Here is a 23,571-nt window from a genome sequence, read left to right as displayed (position 1 = left end):
AAAGTGGGGGGTGCTTTCCCCCTCACCCCTCTCCTAACAGTATCTTAAGTCACAGATCCAGAGCTGGAAAGACAGGAACAAGGAGCCAGCATGCACTCTGTGAGGCAGACAATTATCACAGTCACCACCAATAATCCTGTATCACACAACCACATTCCAGCCAAATCAAAGAGTTACTTGAAAAATAAAAGCCATGATCACTTATTTAATCTTGGGCTCTAAGCTAAAAAAAAAAAAAAAAATTCAAGAAATGATTAACAGATTTGAATGACATAATTTAGTACCGAGTTTTGGCAAGGGCTCAAGGATACAAGTACTCTCATGAACTGGTGGGAACAAATTGGCATATTATTTCTGGCAGGCAATTTGGCTAAATGTGTTGAAAGTCTTTAAAATGTTTATACTCTTTGACTCACTAAGTCAACGTCTAGGAATTTCTCCTGAAGAAATAATCAAGAGATATATAAAAATTTACTTTTAATATTCTAAGACCAGGAAGAACATAAGCAACCAATAATATACACATGGCAATAACAGTGGACTAGTGGATACAAAATAGTTACATGATAAATACTTGCTGACATTTAAAACAGCATTTTAAAAGCTAGTGCTAGGGGCTGGAGACATGGCTCAGAGGCTAAAAGCACTGACTGCTCTTCCACAGGTCCTGAGTTCAATTCCCAGCAACCACATGGTGGCTCAAAACCATCTGTATTGGGATCTGATGCCCTCTTCTAGTGTGTCTGAAGAGAGCAACAGTGTACTCATATACATTAAATAAGTAAACAAATCTTAAAAAAAAAAGCCAGTGCTAGAATATGCTCAAAAGTATTAAATGCATCAAAAAAGTCCATCAATATATACAAGATGGTTCTAAGTTTTATTCTATTCTACTTTTGTGTGGTGCTATAAATCAAATCTAAAGCCTTAAGGAGACTATGAAAGTATTCTTCCACCAAGACACATCCTACCCAACTGTCTTCATGACTACACGTACCATCTGCTATAATTTACAATATTTCCATTAATCTTTTATCTATCTGTACAGAAAACTGGGTGTTTTTCTACTTTGACTCCCCAGGGCTAATCTGCCTAAATTCTAATAAATTTTCAAACTAGAACACTTGGATTCACGAATACAGTTGAACAATTGGTTCTCTTTGGTTCACAATGTTAAGGTTTGGCAGAGAAATGTCAACAAAACTAGCTGAGAACTATCTTACCTTAGCTAGCAGGCTGGAAACATGTTTAATTTCACCATTTGCCTTTAGCAATTCTTGTCTGAGCTCTGTGCAAGACAGTTGCAACTGGTCTTTCTCAGCTCGAGCCACTTTCAGCATTTCCTGAGCCTCGAAGTTCTCTGCTGTCTGCCCCATGGTACTGCTGGCCTCTATGGCTTTTTGCTTATCGGCCTCCAAATGAGCCTTCAAGGATCCATTCTCCATTTTCAAGCCTTCCAAGGTAACTCTACATTCCTCCAAAGTTTTGGCCATCACGCTATTATTACACCGTTCATGTTCCAGGAACCCATTCAGCTTTTCGTTTTCTTCCTTCAGGTGCTTAATCATGTCTATAGCTCCTTGGTTTTCTTCCTCAACCTTTCGTAGGCTACAGGTCAACTGCTGCTGAATGTTGAGCAGCTTCTCTCTCTCAAAGCGGCTCTTCTCAAGAATATCTGTGCACTTCTGCTCCAGCTCCAGGATTTTTCCTCCCTGGGCACTAGGTTCCTCATTCTTCACTCGCTCTTGTAAAAGGTTGATCAGTTTCTCGTTTTCCTGACTCAGCTGCTCTGCCCTCTCTCGGTGCTGGTGGAAGGAGGTCTCTAAAATGGTCTTCTCATCCACTAGCTTCTCATTCTCGGCTGTCAGTTCCTGCACCATCTGCTGCTGGTCTGATAATTCCTGCAGAGTAGCCTGCAGCTCTTCTGCAGTGCTGTGCTGGTTCTCCTCCATCTTTTGTATCTTCTCAGTAAGAGATGCCAAGGACAGCTCACTTGCATTGTTTGGGGAGCTCCCTGTAGGGGAGCCCTTGGAGCTCTTAAAAGGGTTGCTAGTGGCTGACAGGGGCCGAGATGGGGTGTCTGCAGTGATATGCTCAAAATCGGAGGCGTCAGGTGACAGAGAAGCTTTCGTGACATCACTGCTTGAAGACCCTGATGTCCGCAATGCACTCCCATGTGTGTTTCTTCTGTACTCGTCCGCTTCACTGGACAACTCATTTCCAACTGGGCTTCCGAAACTGGACTCATGGGTTACAGATGTTGGGCAGCTGCTGTCACCAGTGTGACTTGCTGCCCCTTCTGAATTTGGAGACTGTTCAAGGTAAGTCAGTTTCTCTTTCAAGGCCCTGTTTTCTTCCTCTAGGTCAGCAAGCTCTTTCTGAAAGGTCTTGTTCTTCTCCTCCAGGGTTCTTATCAAAGGCTCTGTGTCATTTACTGGGGCTGATGTTCCCTCTGCACTTGGGTCTGAAGCATTGGCGTCCTCAGCGCTCAAAGTCCATCTCTCTTTACATTTTTTTAGTTCACTTCGAAGCCTGTTGATTTCACTGTCTTTGGTTTTGGCTTCTGCCAGAAGTTCCCGGACCTGGGACTCGAGCACAGCCTTCTCTGCACCTTCATGCTCTTGCTTAGGTTTTGCAGGGGTGGTCCTTAGATGCTTGGTAGGAGTGGGATTGCAGGAGGAAGTTGGACTGGAGCCCAACTTCTTTGAGCTAGAGGGACGAGGCACAGACCTCTCTCTGGAGATAGTTACTGAGAGTTCCCGTGGAGCTGGAATGCCTGTCCGTTTAGTTGTTGGAACAGTCCCTAAAGACAAAAGAAGGAGAAAAAAAATTGAAAAAAAAATTTATAATGAAACACAAATGTCATCCACTTATGGTGAAGAGAATACTATGGCTGTCACTCTTCATCCAATTCTTCCTCCTCTAGGTATCTTCTCAGTAAGAGATGCCAAGGGCAGCTATTTGCATTGTTTGGGAGCTCCCAGTAGGGGAGCCTTTGGATCTCTTAAAAGGGTTACTAGTGGGTGACAGAGGTCGAGATGGGGTGTCTGCATTGGTAAGCATATCTGAGTGATAAGCAAAATCTGAGGCATTTTGAATAGGGTTTCTGTCCCTCTTTCCATCCACTTGTGTATTAAGGAAAGCAGACTCTTAGTCTGAGCAATCCAGAACAATCCTATTCCCTGAGAACACATAACTCATTTAAGATCTGTAGACACAACCAGGAACCCAAAGCTGCCACACTAGGCTGGAGACTCAGAATGGAGAACTGCTTAACTCCCATCAGAGAAGCTTCTTGTAGTAGATGGTACTTAAACAGAGAGATCTGCAACTGGGCAGTGTGCAGAGAGTGAGCAACTTTGGAGCACTCAGTCCTAATAGGTATGTCTTTACCAAACCTCTCCCTTCAAGGCTAAGAGATGTATGTGGAAGAGGAAGTGGAAAGATTTTAGTAGCCCAAAGTGGTGGGTAACTCCAAGGTGTTTCCATACAGAACAGGACTGACAGACTTATGGACTCACAGAGACTGTGACAGCATACATATGTCCTGCAACGATTCAAACCAGACCAAAGCCTAGCACTGAAAAGGAGAGGTGGGCACAAAGTCCCATCCCTAACCATTTGCAATTGATACCTGCTAGGAAAGAAAAAAAAATTAGTACTTTTCTCCAACGAAATGTCATAGGGCATGTCAATCACACTCCAAGACAGGCTCCATGCCCATGAACAGTTGGCCCCCCAAAAATGAACTCCATACTTTTTCATGCACATTTTCTTTAGTTATTATTGATTTTTTTTTAAAAAAAAAGTTTGCTCACCTATTATTTCCATTTTTGTTATTTATTTTTTATTTTTTGGGAGGGATCTAAAGAATATGATCAAAATACTGTATGAAAAATATTTTCATATAATTTTTTAAAGATCTATAGAAAAATGGAGTGGAGGGCAAAAGTAGGCTGCCAAATATCACTAGCATCGGGAAGAAAGCAGGTGGTTGGCAAGCATTCTGCTATCCTGTGAGGAAGGTAGTCTCTGGTCCATCAACCCTGGAGCTCAGCCTACTGCTGGACTTGCAGCTTCAGCAGCTGATTTACACATTTCCTACAAATTACTCTGGATTGGGTTCTCTATAACCTGCAGCTTAATACAGCTATACAGATAATGTTGAGACCTGAATAAAATGCAACTTTATTTACATTTCCCATTAACATATTTTAACTGAGTGCAACTCTGAGATAAGAAGAGCTTGAGGATATATCTGATATTGTCTAGTATGTCCAGGGCTCCAGATTCCACCTTCAATAAGGAAGAGCAGGAAAGGAGGCTTCTGACAAGGGATTAGAAAACAAAATTGGTACTTGGGAGGCAGAAGCAGGCAGCCCTCTTACCTCAAGGTAAGCCTGGTATACAAAGTGAGATCCAGGAGCCAGCACTACACAGAAAAAAACACTTTCTCAAGACAAAGGAAAGCAAAACAAAAGGAAAAGAACAAAGGGGGAAAAAAAACAGAATCGGTGTGCTCTTTGTAGTCCTAGAGAAACAAGAACAAATGGGATAAGGACAAGCAATAGCTACAAATGCTAAAGAGACTGGTAAAACAGGGACATGATACAGAATTTAGATAATTATTATGAGAAATAGAAGTACAGGGATTTTTTTTCACTAATGCCAATAATATCTAGAGAGAAAACATTTTAAAGCTCACACAGAAGCCAGGGGTTGGTGGTGCATGCCTTTAATTCCAGCACTTGGGAAGCAGAGGCAAGTGAATCTCTGTGAGTTGGGGTCAGCCTGGTCTACAAATGAATTCCAGGAAGTCGGGCTACAAGGAAAAACCCTGTCTGAAAAACAAAACAAAACAAAAGGGGGGGGTGGTTCACACAGGGATCACAGGGAAATGAAAACTCTGGACCTAAACTTACTTAAAAACTGTAAAGACCAATGGAGTCTGGGCTGTTAGCCTGGTCTCTAGCCAGGAAGGATCCTAGAGATGACCCATTTCTCCCTCTCTAAAGTGTAGGAAGGGAATGTAGAATGCACCCTTGGCTGGTCACAGTTTAGTGCCAAAAGAGGGAGCCATAGCTAACCTCAACACAGCAATGGCCAGCCACTGCTGAGTCCTGCAGAAGCTCAGCCACATTACTATATAGAAATGCTGGTCCTTTCGTTTTTAAGTTATATTAGAGATGGAGAGGTGGGTGAGCACTTTTTCCTCTTGTAGAGCACCCAGGTTCAGCTCAAACACCCACATGATAGCTCACAACTATCTGTAACTCCAGTTCCAGGGCACGACACTCTCTTTTAACTTCTGCAGACATAGTACTATGCCCTCATGAGATGTGATGCACTCGTGAGCATAGAATAAATAAATCGAAAAAAGTTAAACTGTGCTCCTCAGATACTGAGCACTGTGACAGACTCCTAAAAATTGTACACACCTAGTTACCTTGCTTGCATCACACTAAATTACTCAATAAAAAGGCTTAATTATTCTTATAAAATGAAGATTGCAACCACTCAGCAATAAAATGTTTTTGTAACACCAATCCTCTAGAATGAAGTCATCTTGGAGAGGACCCCGCTGAAGACCGGAAGATACTGATGCTTTATAGTTACTGTGTCCACACAACAGGCAAACCTGTACATCTAGGATTATCACAGCAGCATCTGCCATTCCTCAAATATCACTTAAATGAGGCTCCTCTTCCTTCCTCCCTCCACTTTCTCCCTTTAGTCATTTGTTGCTTTTTCCTTCTTTTTACTGCCAAAGTTTGGTCTGTTCTCCTTATAATTATTACCTGTGCCTTGTATAAACCTCTCAGAATGTTTTTTAGCAGCAAACCAAAGTTTATTTATGAAATGCACCAAAGTGTTGTGAAACATGCAGTACAAATATTTGTTGCATCTGTTCTCTTTTTCTTGTGAAAACTAGACTGCTCTCTCTGAGGCCTTTCCTTGTGAAAACTAGACAGCTCTCTCTGAGGCTCTGTGCATCTCCACATTCTCTCCATTCGGTCTGTCTAAGGACTTTCAATCATATTTAAACTCTCCTCCACTTTTCTTTTTGCAACCAACCAGTCGTCTAACAAATCTTATAACAGTTTTAGAAATGTTCCTGTGTTGTTCTTTTCCTTTGTTTTGGTCTGAACCTAGACTAGTCTATCTAAATTTCTGAGACCACTTTTCTCAGGTCATCCTGATTCCAGCCATCCATGCGTACCTTTGGGACAAAGTGAAAATCAGTTAAACAACCTACCCTTATTTCTGTCACAGAATCTGTGTTGTTGTTTTTCCCATATAGTGTCTCACTATATACCCCTGGCTGGCTAAAACTCTCTATGTAACCCAGGCTGGCCTCAAACTCATCTGCATGCGTCTACCTCCTCAATTTTGGGATTAAAGGCATATACTACCATGCCAGTCACAATCTGCTTCTTATCCAAGACTATGCCAACATCAGATTTCCTCTTGTCCTGACCATTGCACTCAGCCTTGTTCACTTCTCCTTGACTCTCAACACACCCAGGTAACACTAGTCAATATCCTCAATATTATACATGGGCAAACACTTTCCAGTGCAGCTACTTTTGGGTACCAACAGTCCCTCACCCACAACACCCAATAAACTCAATAAACTCATTGGTTCTCTAGGGTGAACTTTGTTGAAATTGAATGGTGGTTTGTCTTTGGGACCTTATGTTGCTTAGCTCCTTCTCCCTGCTTGGGAGAAAATTTTTACAACAAATAGTAAATTCACTTGTTAATGGTATTATATCTTGTGATATTCAGAAAGAAACCATTAAATAAAATAAAATGTTAGAAGGATGTAAAATTGGAAATTGTTTTACTAAAAAGGAGCTTACACACACACACACACACATATAAATATAAATATATATATATATATATGAAAATTAAGATGGTTATGTTTCCAGAATGAAAACTAGAAAGCTTATACAAATTATGAAGATCTGAGTAAATTATTTAAAGTACATAAAGAATGAAACTTAGAGATGCTATATATGATTATTAGAATATCAAAGATCAACAATTAAAAGGACTGGTTAAAATGTGTATGTCTAATCAGAGTTTATTTAGAAATGGCTGGTTATTGAAATATATGCAGTAGTTAAAAGTACCAGACTGGTATAACCGACCTTCTGGCTGTTCAGTAACCAGTCTTGGAGGCTATGCTAATGTGGGCAAAGAGACTAAAAGGGAGAACAGTTTTCCCTTGCTTCCAAGGTCAATGAGGTCCTGGGGGACTGTGAGCCATCTCTTGAAATGTCCTGTAACTGTAGAATCATTTATTCTCTTGTTCAGGGAAGCTTTGTACTCTAACCAACATTAAGTCTACAAAGAGGAAGGTCAACATGGAGGAAAAGTTTTCTCACTGAGTTCAAGGAAAGCCACAGTCAGGTTAATCAAGGCCTTTGACTTCTCACAAATATAAAACAACTGGTAAAGAAAGATGAGAGGGGCCAGATGCTCCTCTCAAGCCAAGTGACCCCTGAGGATTAGATCCTAAACTGGCCTTGACAGTCTAAAAAGAAAAATTAATTTTGACCACCTGCATGCTCTTAAACACTCAGCAGTAAAGAATTACCAAAGACTATGAAGATTGGTAATGGTCCTCAAACACAAGACATAGATCTACATGAGAAGTTATTTAGACAACTATATCTCACTAATTATTTGCTTTCTGCTTTAAAAGCAAAAACAAAACAAAACAAAACAAAAAAACAAAAAACAAACAGAAACGTTCAGATACAAGTCTTGAGACCTAGGCTCACTGCAGCACCACATGCCATGGTTAAGGAAGACTACTCCACTACTGTTTATGGTCCCAGTTCTAGCCTGAGCCTGCTTCTGCTTCCCATCTGCATCAAGGTGAGTCCCAACCACTATGCCTTCCTTCCCTGCCATGGAACTATGTGATAATGGTGAACCCTTCCCTTCAGTTCTTCTTTTAGGAATTTGGTCAAGGTGACAAGAAAAGTGAGTAATAGAAAAGTGGTGCTGGGAAGGGCCACTGCTATGACAACACTGACCAGACTGTTTGAAAGCTTCTAGAACCAGTTTGTGGAAGAAATGTGGAAGAATTTGGAATGGCAGGCTAATAAAAAGCTTTAGAACCCAGTCATCGATTAATGGGTGATTTTAATGTTATTTTAGATGACTCAAAGAAATGCAGAGCGTAAACTATTTCACGTTTCAGAGGCAAACATGCTAGAAATCATTCCATTCTGGCAACAACAACAACAACAAAAAAATGTTGCTGCATTCTGCCTGAGTCCTGCAAATTTGAATAAAGCTGAATTCAAAATGTATGAACTGATTTGTTTGGTGGGAGACATTCTCAGAGAGCATAGCATTCAGACTGTAGCATAGCTACTGCTCACTGCATTTACCCAGATGTGAGTGACTGGACCAGAAAGGACTGAAAGCTCCAGGAGGGTACAGACAAAGGATATAGTTGTTAAAGCACCTTTGTGCTGGGACAAAAGGGAGGAGCCTGACCTCACCCATTGAGAGCTCTAGGGCATAATGTAAATTTATTTGACCTGCCAGGAAAGAGCCTTCAGGATACCTCGGTGGAAAACGCCTCCCTAGGGAAGTGTTTTCAGCAGGTTTAGCCAGGAAGGTAGAGCCTAAGAACCCAGGGAGCCAGGCTACATCCTAAGCTTTGAACAGAACTTGTCATTTCCAAGTGGTGCTGGTTTTGCAGACATGCAAAATGCAAGAACAGGCTTCTGTTGAGATTCCAGAAAGCTGCAGAGGCAGGTAAAGTGCAGCAGGGTCAAATCCCCTTCATGGTGCTCGGAAACAGGCTGTGAGTGAAGCTGGGAAAGTGAAGCCAAAGCCACAAAAATTGTGTAAATTCCTGGATGTTGTAAATGCCAGGAATGTGGGAAATTCACCAAGGAAGCTGGGCTAGAAGAGAGGCCACATGTACCCCCATACCTCCACTTGAAGAGATGGAACCCCAAGCATGCCATTACACACCCCAGATGCAAGACACACAGGTTTGGGGTCTTTTTTTTTTTTTTTTTTTTTGGATCCTGTCTTTCCTTGCTGTGCCCTGTCCCCCTAATTCCATTGTTTTAAATAGCAATGTTTACCCAGTGCTTTGTATACTGGGTGTAACTTGTTTTTATTTTACACAGGCTCAAAGTTGTGAATTTACTGCTTTGTATCTTTGAACAGCGTCAAAACTATATATACTATGGAGACTTTGAAAATGAATTGTAAGAATCACTGTATTTTAAGCTAGCTGTGTACATACGGGGGCCAGAGGTGAAGTGCTATGGTTTACATGCAAAATGCCTCCCACAGTGTCATGTGTTTGAACACAAGGTCCCCATCTGATGGTTCTGCTCTGAGAGATTGTAGAACCTTTAACAGGTGTGGCTCAGTAGATGTAGGTCATTGGGGAAAATCTGTGAGTTATGTTACAGCCAGTGCTGGTTTGGCCGGGCCCTTCTTTCTCCCAACTTTCTCTCTTCCCATCTGTTCCAACATTATCAGTCTCAAGTTCTGATGCCAAGGCTAGAATAAAATAAATCCTTTTTCTCTCCAGCTGCTTTTTTTTTTTCATGTATTTGGGGATAAGGGTTGGACAACAAAACAGTCACAAGAAAAATTACTACAGATGCCCAGAAGCAAGTGTGGAAGACAGGTCTAGACTAGTTCTAGGGGCCAGAGAGAGAGCTTCTTTTATAGAACATCTAATTGTATGGAGAGGATGAAAAAAAATTAAAATAAAACAAAAATAGTAAAAGACTAACAACCTATAACTTCACAAAACGGGAAACTAATTCCATAAACATTTGAATAGTGTGCTTAAGGGTGAAAACGTTAAAGAACTGATGACAAAGGAGAAGGAGCTGGCAGGCAGAGAGGATAGCAGCATGAACATTTACCCTGGCCTTACTAGTGCAAAGATACCACATACAGCTGATACAACTAGAAATAGAAATATAAGGAATTGTTAAATGTAACAACAACAAAGACTAAAGACAGTGAGGTACAGAGTTAAATCCTCATCTGTCATAACAAGAAAAAAAAACTATAAATGTGAAACTTCAACAATAGCAATGTCAAGAGAAGACCAACCACAGCCAGAGATAATATTTGCAAATGACATCTGATAAAGGACTGTTATTCACAGTATATAAAGGATTCTCAAAGCTTAATAATGAGAAAATGGCTACTTAAAAATGCACATAAGTTCTGAATAGATACCTCACCAAACAAGACACACAATGGCATCTGAGAAGTTCCACAGAGCATCATTTAGTGGACTGCAGACTATAGCAGTGAAAGCTGGGCATGGGTGCTCACACTATGATCTCAGCAACTGGGCGCTGACACAGGATGCCTGCCAAGAGTTTGAAGATAGCCTGGAGTACATTTGAGACCCTGCCTTAAAAACAAAACAAAAAAAAAAAAAACCCAAACAACAGTGTGATACCGTTACAAGCATTATCACAATGTCTTCACAATCTCACAGAAGCACCAAACGCTGGCAAGGGTGTATGTCTTAGCTTCTTTTCTGTTATGATAAAACACCCTCAAAAACAGCACTTAAAGGAGAAGGGGATTATTTTAGCTCACAGCTATAGGTTACAGTCCATCCTTGTGAGAAAGCCGAGGCAGAAACTTTAAACCGCTAGTCATATCCACAGTCAAGAGCAGCAAGAATGAACAATGCCTCCTGGTGTTCAGTCCCCTCTGCACGTATACACCAAGATTCAACCAGAGAACGCTGGAACACAATAAAAACAGCACCCATAGACATGCCCACCTGAGCTAGACTTCTCTTCATTAGACTCTTTTCTTTTCTGTTTTGTTGTATTTTTTTGAGACAGGGTTTCTCTGTATAATAAGCCTTGGCTGTCCTAAACTTGCTTTCTAGACCAGGTTGGCCTTGAACTCACAGAGATCCACCAGCCTCTGCCTCCTGAGTACTGGGATCAAAGGGTGGCCTTTAATTGTCTTTAGTACTTCCCCGAACTCAGGAGGCAGAGGCAAGCATATCTCCAAGAGTTCAAGGCTAGCCTGGTCTACAGGGTGAGTTCCAGGACAGTCAAAGCTATATTTGACTACAAGAGAAACTCTGTCATGGGGAGAAAAAGACTCCCTTCTTAGGTGACTTTAGACTGTGTTAGTTGACAAAAGTAGCCATCACAGTATAGAAACAATAGGAACTCTCATTGCTGGTGGAACTTAAATGTTATAATAATATCAAAAAACATTTTAGTAGATTTACACACTGTATTAAACCAAATACTTACATGACCCAATAATAATAAACTCCTTGTTTAAGCAAATAAGCTGAAGTATTATACCCACACAAATACTCACCCAAGAGCAGTTCTCAACCTGTGAGTCACAACCCCTTTTGGGGTCAAACGACCCTTTTAGAGGGGTCACCTAAGACCACCAGAAAACACAAGTGCTATATTATAATTCATAAAGCAGCAAAATTACAGTTATGAAGTACCAGCAAAAACAGTTTTATGGCTGGGAGTTACCACAACGTGAGGCACTGTATTAAAGTGTCGCAGCATTGGGAAGGTTGGGAACACTATCATATACAGATATTTTTAGTTGTTTATTTATGAACACCAAAGCCATAAAGCAACCAAAATATCCTTCAGTAGGTAACTGTACGTTATAAAATTCTATATAATGCTTTAAAAAAAAAAGTGCCACTGAGCTATGTTAGTCAGCTCCCCGCCAATGTAGCAAATTCCTAAGATAATTAACTTACTAAAATATGAGCTATTATGGCTTAGATTTTGAGGCTTCAGTCTACGAGAGGTTAGCCCCATTGGATTTTGGCTTTGGCAGTCTGTAACCATACTTCTCAGGCAAAAAATTCACCACACAGCCAGAAATAAGTGGGAAGGGTTAGAGAGCTGAGTTCCACAATTTCCTTCAAGGGCTCACCCTATGGCCTGAAGGCCTCCCTCCCATCAGGCCCTACCCTTTAGTTTTCATCACCTTTAAGCTAGGGATTGGGCCCTTAATGTGGAATTTTAGGGAACACTTATCCAAACATAAAACAGAAGTCAATAAAAGACATGGAAGAACTTGTAAAGATGCATTAGTAAGTAAACAGAGTTGATCTGGTAAGGCTGTGTTCTATATAGTTGCCATACTTGGCAGTCCATAAAACACAAAACTACTACAGCAGTTTAAAAAAAAAAATTCAGTTAGGGCTTAGAAGAAGAGTTAAGTAGGTAAAGTACAGAAACTGTTCTGCATGATGCTAAAATAGTGGATACATGTTATTCTACATTTATCCAAGAACATACACCACCAAGGTTGAACCCCGGTATAAACCATGAGACTCTGAGTGATAATGATGAACCCACACAAGTTACCTAACACAAACATGCCAGTCTGGTGAAGGCTGTTGATAATGGAAGGTTGTACACATAAGTGAGCAGGAGGTTTTGTGTTTAAAACCGATCTAGAATATAAAATGTATGCACACATTTATTTATTGTAAGGGGGACACACACATTCCATAGCACAAATGTAGAGGTCGAAAGACAAATTTTAGGAGTTGTTTCTCTCCTTCAACTAAGACTAAAAGGGGCGAGAGTGCGTTTCAGGGATCAAACTCAAGTCACCGGGCTTGGTGGCAAGGGCCCTTACTCAGAGCCATCGTTCTGGCCGCCTGTGTATGTCTTTTAAATGTCAGTAATAATCATGATCCAACAGTTGCCTCTGAGAAGGATAAGACATGAAAAAATAAGGCAGTTTTGCTCTGGATTCTCATCAGCGTCTGTCCTGTCATTCCACCCTGTGCATATACCACTTGCACAATCAAATTAACAAAAGCAATGTGGGCACTGAATCCAGTGTGGAGGCAGGCAATCAAGTTTTACAGGCAGTGCTGAGCCTTTGGACTTAGAGCAAGTGAGATTAAAAAAAAAAAAAAAAAAGACTGAGACAATTCAGCAGACACTCTGCTATAAGGAACTTTAGGTGTTATCTATCACCTTTCAGCCCCACCTTACCTTTGTAAGAAGGGTTTTTCCAGGGCTGGGCTACCTTTCCAGAGTCTTGGTGTAGTGCTTTCAAGAAATACACATTCTCCAACTAAAGTTAGTGGAGACCAGTTTGAAAAATCCAACAGAAGGAAAAACAGAAGAGTTCTATATTTGCCTCAGAGTGACAGCACACACCATTAATCCCAGCATTTAGGAAGCAGAGGCAGGGAAATCTCTATGAGTTGGAGGCCAGCCTGGTCTACAAAGAGTTCCAGGACAGCCAGGGCTACACAGAAAAAATCCTGTCTGGAGGGAGGAGGGAGTTCTACATTCATCCAAAAGAGCTGAGTTACTTGCTCACATTGTTCAAAGCAAACAGTAGCTTCAGTGTTTAGAGATGTTTCTGTAAAAAGACAACTGAATCTTTTTTAAGAAAGCAAAATTAAAGTCACTCATTCTTACATAGGAATTTGGGTTAGGATTTAAAACACTCGTAGATCTATAGCCCCCTCTTTCCTAAACGCTCACTCTATACCATGGCCACTATGAACAACAAACACTCCAGAAGAGAAGGGGCAACACAGTTTCTGAACAAAAGACCCCTAACACTCAGAAGGGGGCTCTAGCCTGAAGAGGACACAGTGGCTGCTCTGTGCTGGGTTAGAGCAAGACACAGGAGGACACAAAGCAGCAGTGTGTGAGGAAAGATAATGCTATGGCCTGACCACTCTCACAGGCAGCCCACACACTGGCTGCTCTTACTCATCTCCAGAAGCCAAAATGCAAAATGGCTCTGGAAAAGCAGTTTCCAATGTGTGAGAGTCTGAGAAGTGCAAAGGAAGCAGAGGCGCCGTTTCCACTGGAGCCAAAGTGGCCAGAGGGGCACCTAGCCCCAGAATTCACTCTGCAACGTTCAGCTTTCCCTGAGCACTGTGTAGACCAATGAAATTCTCATTGCCTGACTACTAAGTTTGGCACCTCTGAACAGAAATCCCTCAGCATTGTGTAATAAAGCACACGGTCTCTAGGCAGCAAACACTAAGAATAAGGAGCTGTGTGTTTGGAGGTGGGGGGTACTTTGGTGAATGAAAAGATCTCCTCCACACGCAGCCTTGCTTTAAGGAGAGATGGGAAAGGCAAGGCCCTCAGTTTTGTGATGCTCCGTGCAAGTCAGAGCTAACTAGTAGAAATCACAATAGAGTTCTATGCTGGCTCACAGTAGAGCTACATATATCAAGATCACCATGAACTACATTCCCTGTCCGGTTCTTTGGTTTTCAGAGCATTTTCACATACTTGAGGCTCATAAAATTCAACTGACAAACGGTCATCTTTTGATTCGTTTTTGTTTTAAGGCAGGATCTTGTTAAATTGTCCAGGCTGACTCTAAAACTTGTACACACCAGCCTCAGCTTCTCCAGCAGCTGGGATTACAGACATGTACTACTCTTCCCAGTTTTTCTTTTTTTTAAGTGTTATTAAAATCATCTAACAGATAATAAAACTGAGAATCTGAAAGGTTTCACCGTTTGCCTAAGGGTCACACATTAATTAAGTCTTCTGATATCTAAGTAAGTATTAAATCATGTAAGTTTAGAAGTAGAAGAAATGCTGTGCCCCATTTTTTCATGTCAATTCATGTAACTTCTGGTATTTGCTGAATCCTCATGTTCCAGTCACCAATGAGTACTCTGAGTGAAAGCGAACCCAGGCCGAGGCTCATCCAGAGCTGACCAGCTCACAGTTGGACAATCCTTCTTTATCTGAAGCTTACATTTGTCTTCCTTTTCATGGTACACAGTGGTTCCAGGTTCTTGGTGAAATAAAGAATTCTTCTACACAAAGATTAAACTGACTGCCTTTTCTGTATAACCTCTGATCTACAGAGTAGTTTTGTTTCTTGCTGATCCTCTGTTCTTCAGTCAAAGCAAAGCATTCCTAAACGCTTCTCCCTAAAAGGCCTCACAGGACTCAAGTTAGTTTACACAACAAACTACCTAGAACGTTAGGATGCTTCTCATATAGTCTGACTTAGAAATCATTTAATGTAACTCAAGCTTGCAACAACACAGAGAGAAGGCATTAGCTAGTAAAACTAAAATCTAGCATCAGGACAACCTGAGTCAGCTCCACCTCTTGCTTTTGCCACCTCCCTCAGTCGTCTTCGTTAGCACACTGCCTATCCGCACAGCAGAGATGTGGTTCTAGAAGCACTAAGTCCCACACATCATAACCCATCAAATCCATGAAACAAAGATGTCTCCTCAAGTTCCACCAATTCACTCTCTTGAACCTGAGACATTCTTTAAACAATACAGAGGTCAGTGTTTCAGCGTTACCCACCGAAAGGAGGAAAACCATGAGTTATCCATGGAAAGGCCCTGGGAAGAGTGAGGTAGAAACCAGGAAATCAAACAAGTATTCAAATGAGGTCTGAACAAAGCTAAGTCAGTCCTCTCTTACAGTATACTAACAGTAATATGGCCAATAAAAAATGGAACTAGTGTCCCCTAGGTTCCCTGTAGCCATGGGGACCTTTGGTGGATGATTGAAGCCACAAATACTGAACCCTATCTATGCTTCCCCCATCCTGCCCCTGCCCCCAGACCACCATAAACGTACAGTCCTATAATAGAGTTTAATTTGTAAATTATGTATATAAGAGATTAACAAAAGTAAAATAAAACAACTATGACAACACACTGTAATAAAAGTTACGTGAATGTGGTTACTTTTACAAAATCGTATACTATAGTCTCCCTTCTCTTGATGACTTGAGATAACATTATGCCCAATGATGAGAAAGGGAGGTGAAAGATGCGCACACAGTAACAGTACTGGGCAGCTAGGGAAGGGTTATTTCAACACCCTCAGACATCTACAATCAATCTGACAATCAAGAAGGAGACTAAATGACGAACGGGAGAATAGGTTATGCAGCATGACTAACGGAATGATTAACAACCAGGCTCAGTGGAGTAAGATAATGGGAAATACCACGGTGAACTACTAAAACTTATGGGTTTTTTCTGTGAGTATTTTTGGTTTTTCAAGAGTATTTCTGGACCAAAGTTGACCATAAGTAGTTGACTAAAAGCATGAAAAGCAAAATCAGGTATAAGGGGGTGAAGCCAATCGGGGGAAAAAAAATGCAGTACTTTAGACTCCAACAGATACTACTAAGCAACACCTGAAAAGGAGAATTATATAAGCTATTTATAAGAATTATATAAGCATATAACAAAAGAATTAAAAGACATTGTTAATAAGGAGAGGGCAAGATACTAATCACACTAGAACTGTCATTAGGCCAGCGTTTTTGGCTGCAATGAACAGCTGGGGAAGGTTGTCTATGAAGGTTCTTCCAACATCAGTGGAACTGTCTCACCGTGGTTGCATTGAAAAACCTACATGTCTCATCTAATACCACTGTTACAAATGTCCATAAATGCACAGATTTACAGAACTACCTTATGTTCTCATAATTTTAATTTGGGGAGAGCTCGGTTAGCCAGTTCTCACTTAGATGCTCATATGACTTCAGTCTGAAGACTGGCTTGTGATCATCTGGAGCTGTGGCTGGGCTGGACAACCTGCCTGCCTCACAAACATGGATGGTATCAGATAGAGCTCAGCTAAGCTGTCATAGTGACCTCTCAATACGGCTGTCTTCCAGGAACTTGTTCCTTACAGAAAGGCTCAGGGCTCCGGCAAACAGGCAGCTGCAGAGCCTTTTACAACCACTCTCAGCGGCCAAACTTATCACTTCTGCCCTATCTGCCTAACTCTGATAGTCGTAGACCTGCCCAGATTCCAGATGCATGCCTTCCATGGTAGAAGTGATTAAGTCACACTACAGAAAGCATATGGGGTAGAAGACAGAATTATGGTTGGATCTGGAAATAATCTGTCATAGTTTAGTGGACATCTATTTTGCCTCTATTTCCTAGAATGATGTCTGAATCACTAAACATCCAGACAGGGAAGCAGACGTAAGTTCTATCGGCAGCTGAGCAGTTCCAAAGATGCTGTAAGTTCCCTCCTGATAAAGGATCAGTAATGTTCTGCATTTTACAGCTAGCTGGGACCTCTTTACTCCAGTGCCACAGAGGCAAAGATATGATGAAGACACATTATGTGTTTCACTATACTCCTCAAAATAAAGCTCTCAGACTAAGACAATCGTTAGTACTTGACCACTGAAAGAATAAAATTAATGACCTTCTCTTCAACCTCACTATTATTCCAAAATTTAAGAAAAACACAAATATAACTTTCTCATGTAAAATCTATACTGGAAAAAATACATTTACAAACAGTCTCTCATTCAAAACTCTTTGCAGCCAGGCTTGGTGGCATATGCCCAGTAGACCAAGGTATTTGGAAGGCTGAGGCAGGAAGTTCATTTGAACCCAGGAATTTGAGAGCAAGTGCCTTCAACCAATCATGCAACCAATAACAAAGCTCTATGTAATACTACTGTTTTTACATATTTTACCAAGGAGGAAATTGGTGCACACTTAGGTCAGATAACATGTCCAAAGTTACACACTTTGAATTGGATTCAAACCCAGAAAATACAGGCTTCAAAGTTCATATATTTTTCAATTTTTTTTTAAAAGATAGGGTCTCAGGTAGCCCAGGCTCTCCCCAAATTTGGTCTTCTACTGCATACTCTCAAATGTGGGGATTAATAACCAGTGATAACATGCCCAGCTCCTAAATTCACTCTTAACCACTAAACTCACCTCTTTACATATACAAATAATAGCTCTTTTAAAGTGAAACAAACCCCCCTCCCTGGAGACAATATTGCCTCAACCAGGGAAAATATTGAACTCTAGAACATTGGTTCTCAACCTTCCTAATGCTATAACCCTTTAATACACATCCTCATTTTTATGGTGACCCCAACCATAAAATTATTTCTGTTGCTACTTCATAACTTTAATTTTTCTACTATTAAGAACTGTAATATAAATATCTGTGCTGTCTGGTGGTCTTAGGTGAGCCCTGTGAAATGTTTGCAACCTACAGGTTGAGAACTGATGCTCTAAAAAAATCACATTCTTCCTGGACTCTCAAGTTGATATAAATTTGACACATTTGGGGATACAGCACACACATTGATGACATAGAGTTTTAAACATAGTTGGTGAACAAACTATGGTTCTTTCTTAGTTTTTGTCTTTGTTTAAAAAAAAAAAAAGTTTTACTACATTGCCCTGGCTGGCCTGGACCTGCTATGTAGACCAGGATGGCCTTGAACCTATGAAGATCCACCCACCTCTGCCTCTTGAGTGCTAGGATTAAAGGTAGGAGGGGCCATCACACCCTGTCCATTTTCAATCAGAACAGCTACTGTCAGATCATTGGGGGGGGGGGGGGACACTTTCATTTGTCTTGCATTTCCATGTACTGTGTTGAATCTCTTTTCCCCTTCATTTCTTCTGCATTTAAATTGTTTATCACTAATGCTTACAGATCTTCAGCATCTTTTTTTGGCTACAGATTTTGTTTATAGGTTTCTATATTAAAGAAATTTTATATTATCCACAGAGTGTTACATTTATCCAAGTAGAAGCTACTTGTACCATTATTATCTTTTCTTTTTACAATTTAAATTTATTTTTCATTAATACATTAAAAATATAAAAATTTCACACTGTTGGGAAATGTAATGTTTTAAGACAGATATATACTATGTAATATTTAAATCGTTAACATTTATATCTCACTTGCTGCTTTTATCTTTTCCTTTGTATGTGTGTGTGTGTAATGTATGCAGTGTGTGTACCTGCAGTGGTCATGTGGACACTGGAAACCTATTAGTCTTCACTATTTTTATTTATTTATTTTCTTTGGTATATACTTGGAGACTAGTTCAACTGGCTACCTAGTAAGCTCCAAAATGCTCCTGTTTTCACCTCCCAGAGGCCACACTCAGAGACCCAATGGATCTAGGGATTTAGCCAAGATCCTTTACTCACTAAGTGCTTCTCTCCATCTGCTTCTTCTCTCATTGCAGATGATAGTTCTTTGTTGTCTGTTATAGCGACTCAAACTTTTCTGTACAGCTTCCTTTTTTACCTGTGTATTGTTGACACGCTGTCTTGCTATATACAGTCCAGACTAGCCTGGAACTCATAGTCCTGGCTCAGCCTTCTGAGTAATGGAATTACTCATTTATCATTTCTTCCTGGTAAGCAATTTCAATATGCTTTAATTTTCTGAAATGTATAGTTAGTTATTTTTACCTCCAGATACTCTACTGCCGAACACATGATTCTCTCCTTCCTCCTCAGTAGTATAACTTTTTGTTGGGCACATGGCTCTGGTGACACATTTCAGCCTCACTTATATCTGGATATGGCCAGGAGTTGGTTCTAGCTAACTGGATAGAACTTTCCAGAAGCTGTACCTTAACAGACAGTATAAACACATTCCTTTTGTTCACTTTCTTTCCTTGCCCTACTACTTCATCCTACTTGGCCAAAATATCCCACTTTGTACCTCACACTCTCACACAAAGGTGGAACTTGAAGTAACCAGGACCCATGACTCACCATCATTGGGTATCACACCTGCCATGAATCACAGACGAAAATCTTCAAGAAAAGCATACATCTTATTTAAGCCATTCATTTGAGGGAGATCAGTTGCCACTACAGTCAAATTTAATCCTAATACTGTGTCCCTGAATACAGGGTGATGTTCATTTCTCAGTAAGAACCCAAACAAAATCAAAATAAATGCTTTTTGATCTACTTAAGTTTTTATTGATACAAATGGCCAAATCCTACTTTACCTTATATAATTGTATAATATACATCATATATTACATATTTTATACATTTGCCTATTTGTTATGTAAGTTACATTATATAACATTTCAGAACTGCTAATCATTTTACCCATATCCATTTGCATTTTCTATATCCTTGTTTTTCAATGGGACTAGGACCATTTAAGCTCCTTATTCCATATTTCAGAGAACTATCAACTGTTTCAATCCATAATGTTATCATTCAAAATCTTATATTAAATCACAAGTACAAATCTATGATTAGGTCAGTTTTGATTTTAAAAAACCTCCTGTGGGTATATATTTGTGCTCTTTACAATATAAGCACTGACTACATTGCTATAGGATAGTTCAAAGCCTCAATTCACATACTAACATTGTAACTGTGAGATCCCAGGGAATAACTACTTTAATTTTTTTCTTTCTGAATCAAGTTTGTCAGTCTCTACAAAAACTCTAAAATTCAGATATACTGTTACTATTCCCACCACTCCACCTTCCCTAAATATTGCTTATTCATAAGAAGAGGTCCAAATGAAAAGATATTTTTTGTTGAGGTTTGACTATTAAGAACTTGTTTTTCTAATGAAAAAGTCTGAGGAGAAACTAGTCTAACATTAGGCCATATGGAAAGATAGTAGGACACTGTGTACCTTTTGTATTGTTTCAGCTCTTCTAGGACCACAGCAGTTCTGATACTTTTAACCTTATATTGCATATCTACTTAAATATATACCTAGTTCGCTTTAGATCTGTAAAATGGATTTTTTTTCCTTTCATTTTCCAGTGCTTGTTAGTTGCCAGTAGTACCTGAAACAAATCCCTAACCCAAAACCCTGAAATGCTCCAAAAGTCAAAGTGGGTTATAGATTAAGGAATCCTCACCTGGTGGAAGTTTATGTGTTTGTTCCATCCAGGACCAAAGCAGCCTGGCTGGCCTTGAACTCCCAATCCTCCTGCCACAACCTTAGAATGCTGGGATCACAGATATGCACCATTACAGTCAGATCATCAGATAAAGTTCACTTATGGATTTCGAAATTTGAAATCAGAAACTCTTCTCTGCATTTTAGAAAAGGTATACTCAATCAGAACAGGAAAAAAAAAACGCTATTTATATTTTTATATATTTTGTCATAGCTTACAAACTCTTACTCTCAGAATGGGTTTCCTTTTTCATGATTTAAGCAATTTTTAAATTGTAGTTCACTAATGTCAAAATAAAGTGATAAGGACCAGTAAAATTACTCCATAAGTGAGGGCTCTTGCAACCAAATCTGACAACTCAAGTTTAATTCCTGGAACCCACATAGAGGAAACAAAGAGTCAAGTCCTGCAAGTTGTTTTGGGACTTCTACATGTGCACATATGTGCATAGGCACACACACAAAATAAATAAATGTAAAAGTAAATCAATATATGTGACTATACTGCAAGCTTTATATTTTCTTAGAAATAATTTTATGAATTTATATTTTAAAAGAAAATTGCTAAGATCAAAGACATGTATCACCATCACCCAAGCAATATTTTATTTAATTGGGATCATTTTCAATTTCTGACTTTTTAACCTAAAATGTTTGGTTTTACTTCCCTATCCTCTTGTTTTTATTTATTCTTTAAGTTTTTACTATTATTGGCTTCATTTCTTCTTTTATAACTGAATAGTTCACTCATAAATAGTGTCTTTCTTATAGTAATAAATGCATCTATAATTAAGCATTTTACCACAGCTTTAGTTTCTTTCTGAAGATTTTGTTACAAAACAAATTTATTGCAAGAGAAACATTAACTCCTATCTTGACTTCCTTTGGCCAGAGATTATTTAAGAATGTCTCTTAATTCTAGACTGAGTATGCTGGTGTATGCTGTTGGGCCCAGTACTCTAGAGGCAGGAAAATCTGGGCTCAAGGTCAGCCTGGTCTACATAGTGAGTTCCAGGACAGCCGAAGCCACATAGTGAGACACTGTCTCAAAAAAAAAAAAAAAAAAAATATTCCAAGGTACTTTCTGCATAATCATTTTGTTACTTATTTTACTGCATTAAGATGAGAGGTATTTGCAATCATAATTGTTGTGTTTATTTTGTTTCCTGTGACAAAGTACATGATCCAATTCTATTAACACCCCTTAGACCTAGGACAAAAAGTACACTCCTTGCTCCATAAAGATATTGAGTAGATTACTGATCCTGTCCATACTTTTGTGTTTTGAATACACTTGCTACACACAGTGAAGCTGGTAGTCTATAAGTCACAGGAAGGTTTTTGTCTTAAAAAAGGTTTACTTCAAAATGTAGAAATCTGCCTACCCGCAGGTGAAGCATGCTTTTTCCCTCATCCCTGCTCTCTCTCTTCAGCATATTCATGTTACCTACCAGCTCCTGTGTACATTCAAATTCACAGTGTACCTGACTGTCAAATCAGAAAATCTGTGTAATACACATCTCCTCATATAGTATGTTTTTAAACAAATTCTTTTTTTCTGTTTTTTAATTTTTGTTCTATTTTCTAGTGCATAAGATTAACAAAAATTGGGGTTTTAAAAAATCAATATATGGTATATTTAAGGGCTCTATTTGACCTGTTTAAAATTTCTGTTTTTGCATTCAGCTTCTGGTACTGCTAATTCTGATTTTCTGTGTAGATATTAGCTTAAGAATATTTATAATAGTACTAATTATTTTGGCTTTTTTTTTTTACTTTATTTTACTTCTGCTTATTAACTCAGTTCCACTTTTTCCTCCCTTCATCTTGCTGTTTGGCTTGTTTCTTTCTGACCTGCTCATTACCATAGTCATCCCCTGGCATATGGGAAACGCAGGCTGAGTGTCCTTATCTTAAACACCAGAAGTGCTTCAACTTTATGACTTTTTGGATTTTGAAATATTTGCAAAGACTTCGTGGGTTGAGCATCCCTCATCTGAAAACCTAAAACCTAAAATGCCCTAAGAGGAGCTCAGTCCTGGATTTTTGATTTTCAGGTAGAAGCAGTTTAACCTATGCTATATTAAGAATGTGCCGTTCCTAACAGTCACAGCTAAACCTTCAGAAAAGTTATGCCCCAATCATATCAACAAAATGAATCAACAACAATAATGAGAAATTTAAGGGAAATTTTACATCCCAAGGCCTGGAGTATTCTTACCCTCAACCAATACTGAGTCAGGCTAAGTTTAGCCAGGCTATTTCCTGCTAAGCCCATCCTTCTCAAGAATCCTTTTCAAAATCCTGGTACACAGAGGACCCAGCCCCTGGGGATGTCAGTGCACACTCCACCATCTGGGAGCCTGCAGCAATGAGTACTGCTTGGGTCAATTCTGCATGAATGCACAGCACTGCAGCACTGTTCCTGACTATGTGGCCTTACACTGTAGCTCTCCAACCCTCCTGACAACTTCTTTTTCTCACAAGAATTATCATACCACTCAAAATCCCTTTTCTCCCTAAATGGACCACAATCTGCCTCTGAGGCCTATAGGAATTCAAGCTCATACGGTTAGGCTTACAATGCTCCTCCCTGTGGTTCACTGAGCGGTGGTTCTCTAAGGATCTCTATAACTCTCTCTCTCCAACATAAGAAGCAAATATGTATAGGATGTGGTTAAGATGGAGTCCATACTGGATTGTCTGGTGGGTTCAGTGTCACTACATGGGTCTTTTATAACAAGTGACAAAGACAGCAAAGAGATGTGACTAGACCAGAGGCTGGAGCCATGTACTGTAGTGAGAATTCAGGTTTCTTTATGAACCCCAGGTA

The 23,571-nt window shown here is 39.8% G+C and overlaps 1 protein-coding gene across 7 annotated transcripts in view; it reads right to left on the bottom strand.

Annotated features, from left to right (window-relative positions):
* SPECC1 (sperm antigen with calponin homology and coiled-coil domains 1) overlaps positions 1–23,571 on the bottom strand; it is a gene marked incomplete at both ends in the record, with an annotated part of 178,738 nt that overhangs the window by 95,017 nt on the left and 60,150 nt on the right. For all 7 annotated transcript variants that reach the window (XM_080924202.1, XM_080924204.1, XM_080924205.1 and 4 more), the window contains one exon: positions 1,224–2,803. In XM_080924202.1, coding sequence (XP_080780328.1) covers positions 1,224–2,803 — 1,580 coding nt within the window. The remainder of the gene's footprint in view (positions 1–1,223; positions 2,804–23,571) is intronic.

The sequence above is a fragment of the Micromys minutus genome (assembly GCF_963924665.1).
Source record: "Micromys minutus genome assembly, chromosome: 10".
In the NCBI taxonomy this organism is placed as follows: Eukaryota; Metazoa; Chordata; class Mammalia; order Rodentia; family Muridae; genus Micromys; species Micromys minutus.
Note: the sequence above shows the minus strand (reverse complement) of the source record. Positions and strands in the feature narration are given on the sequence as shown.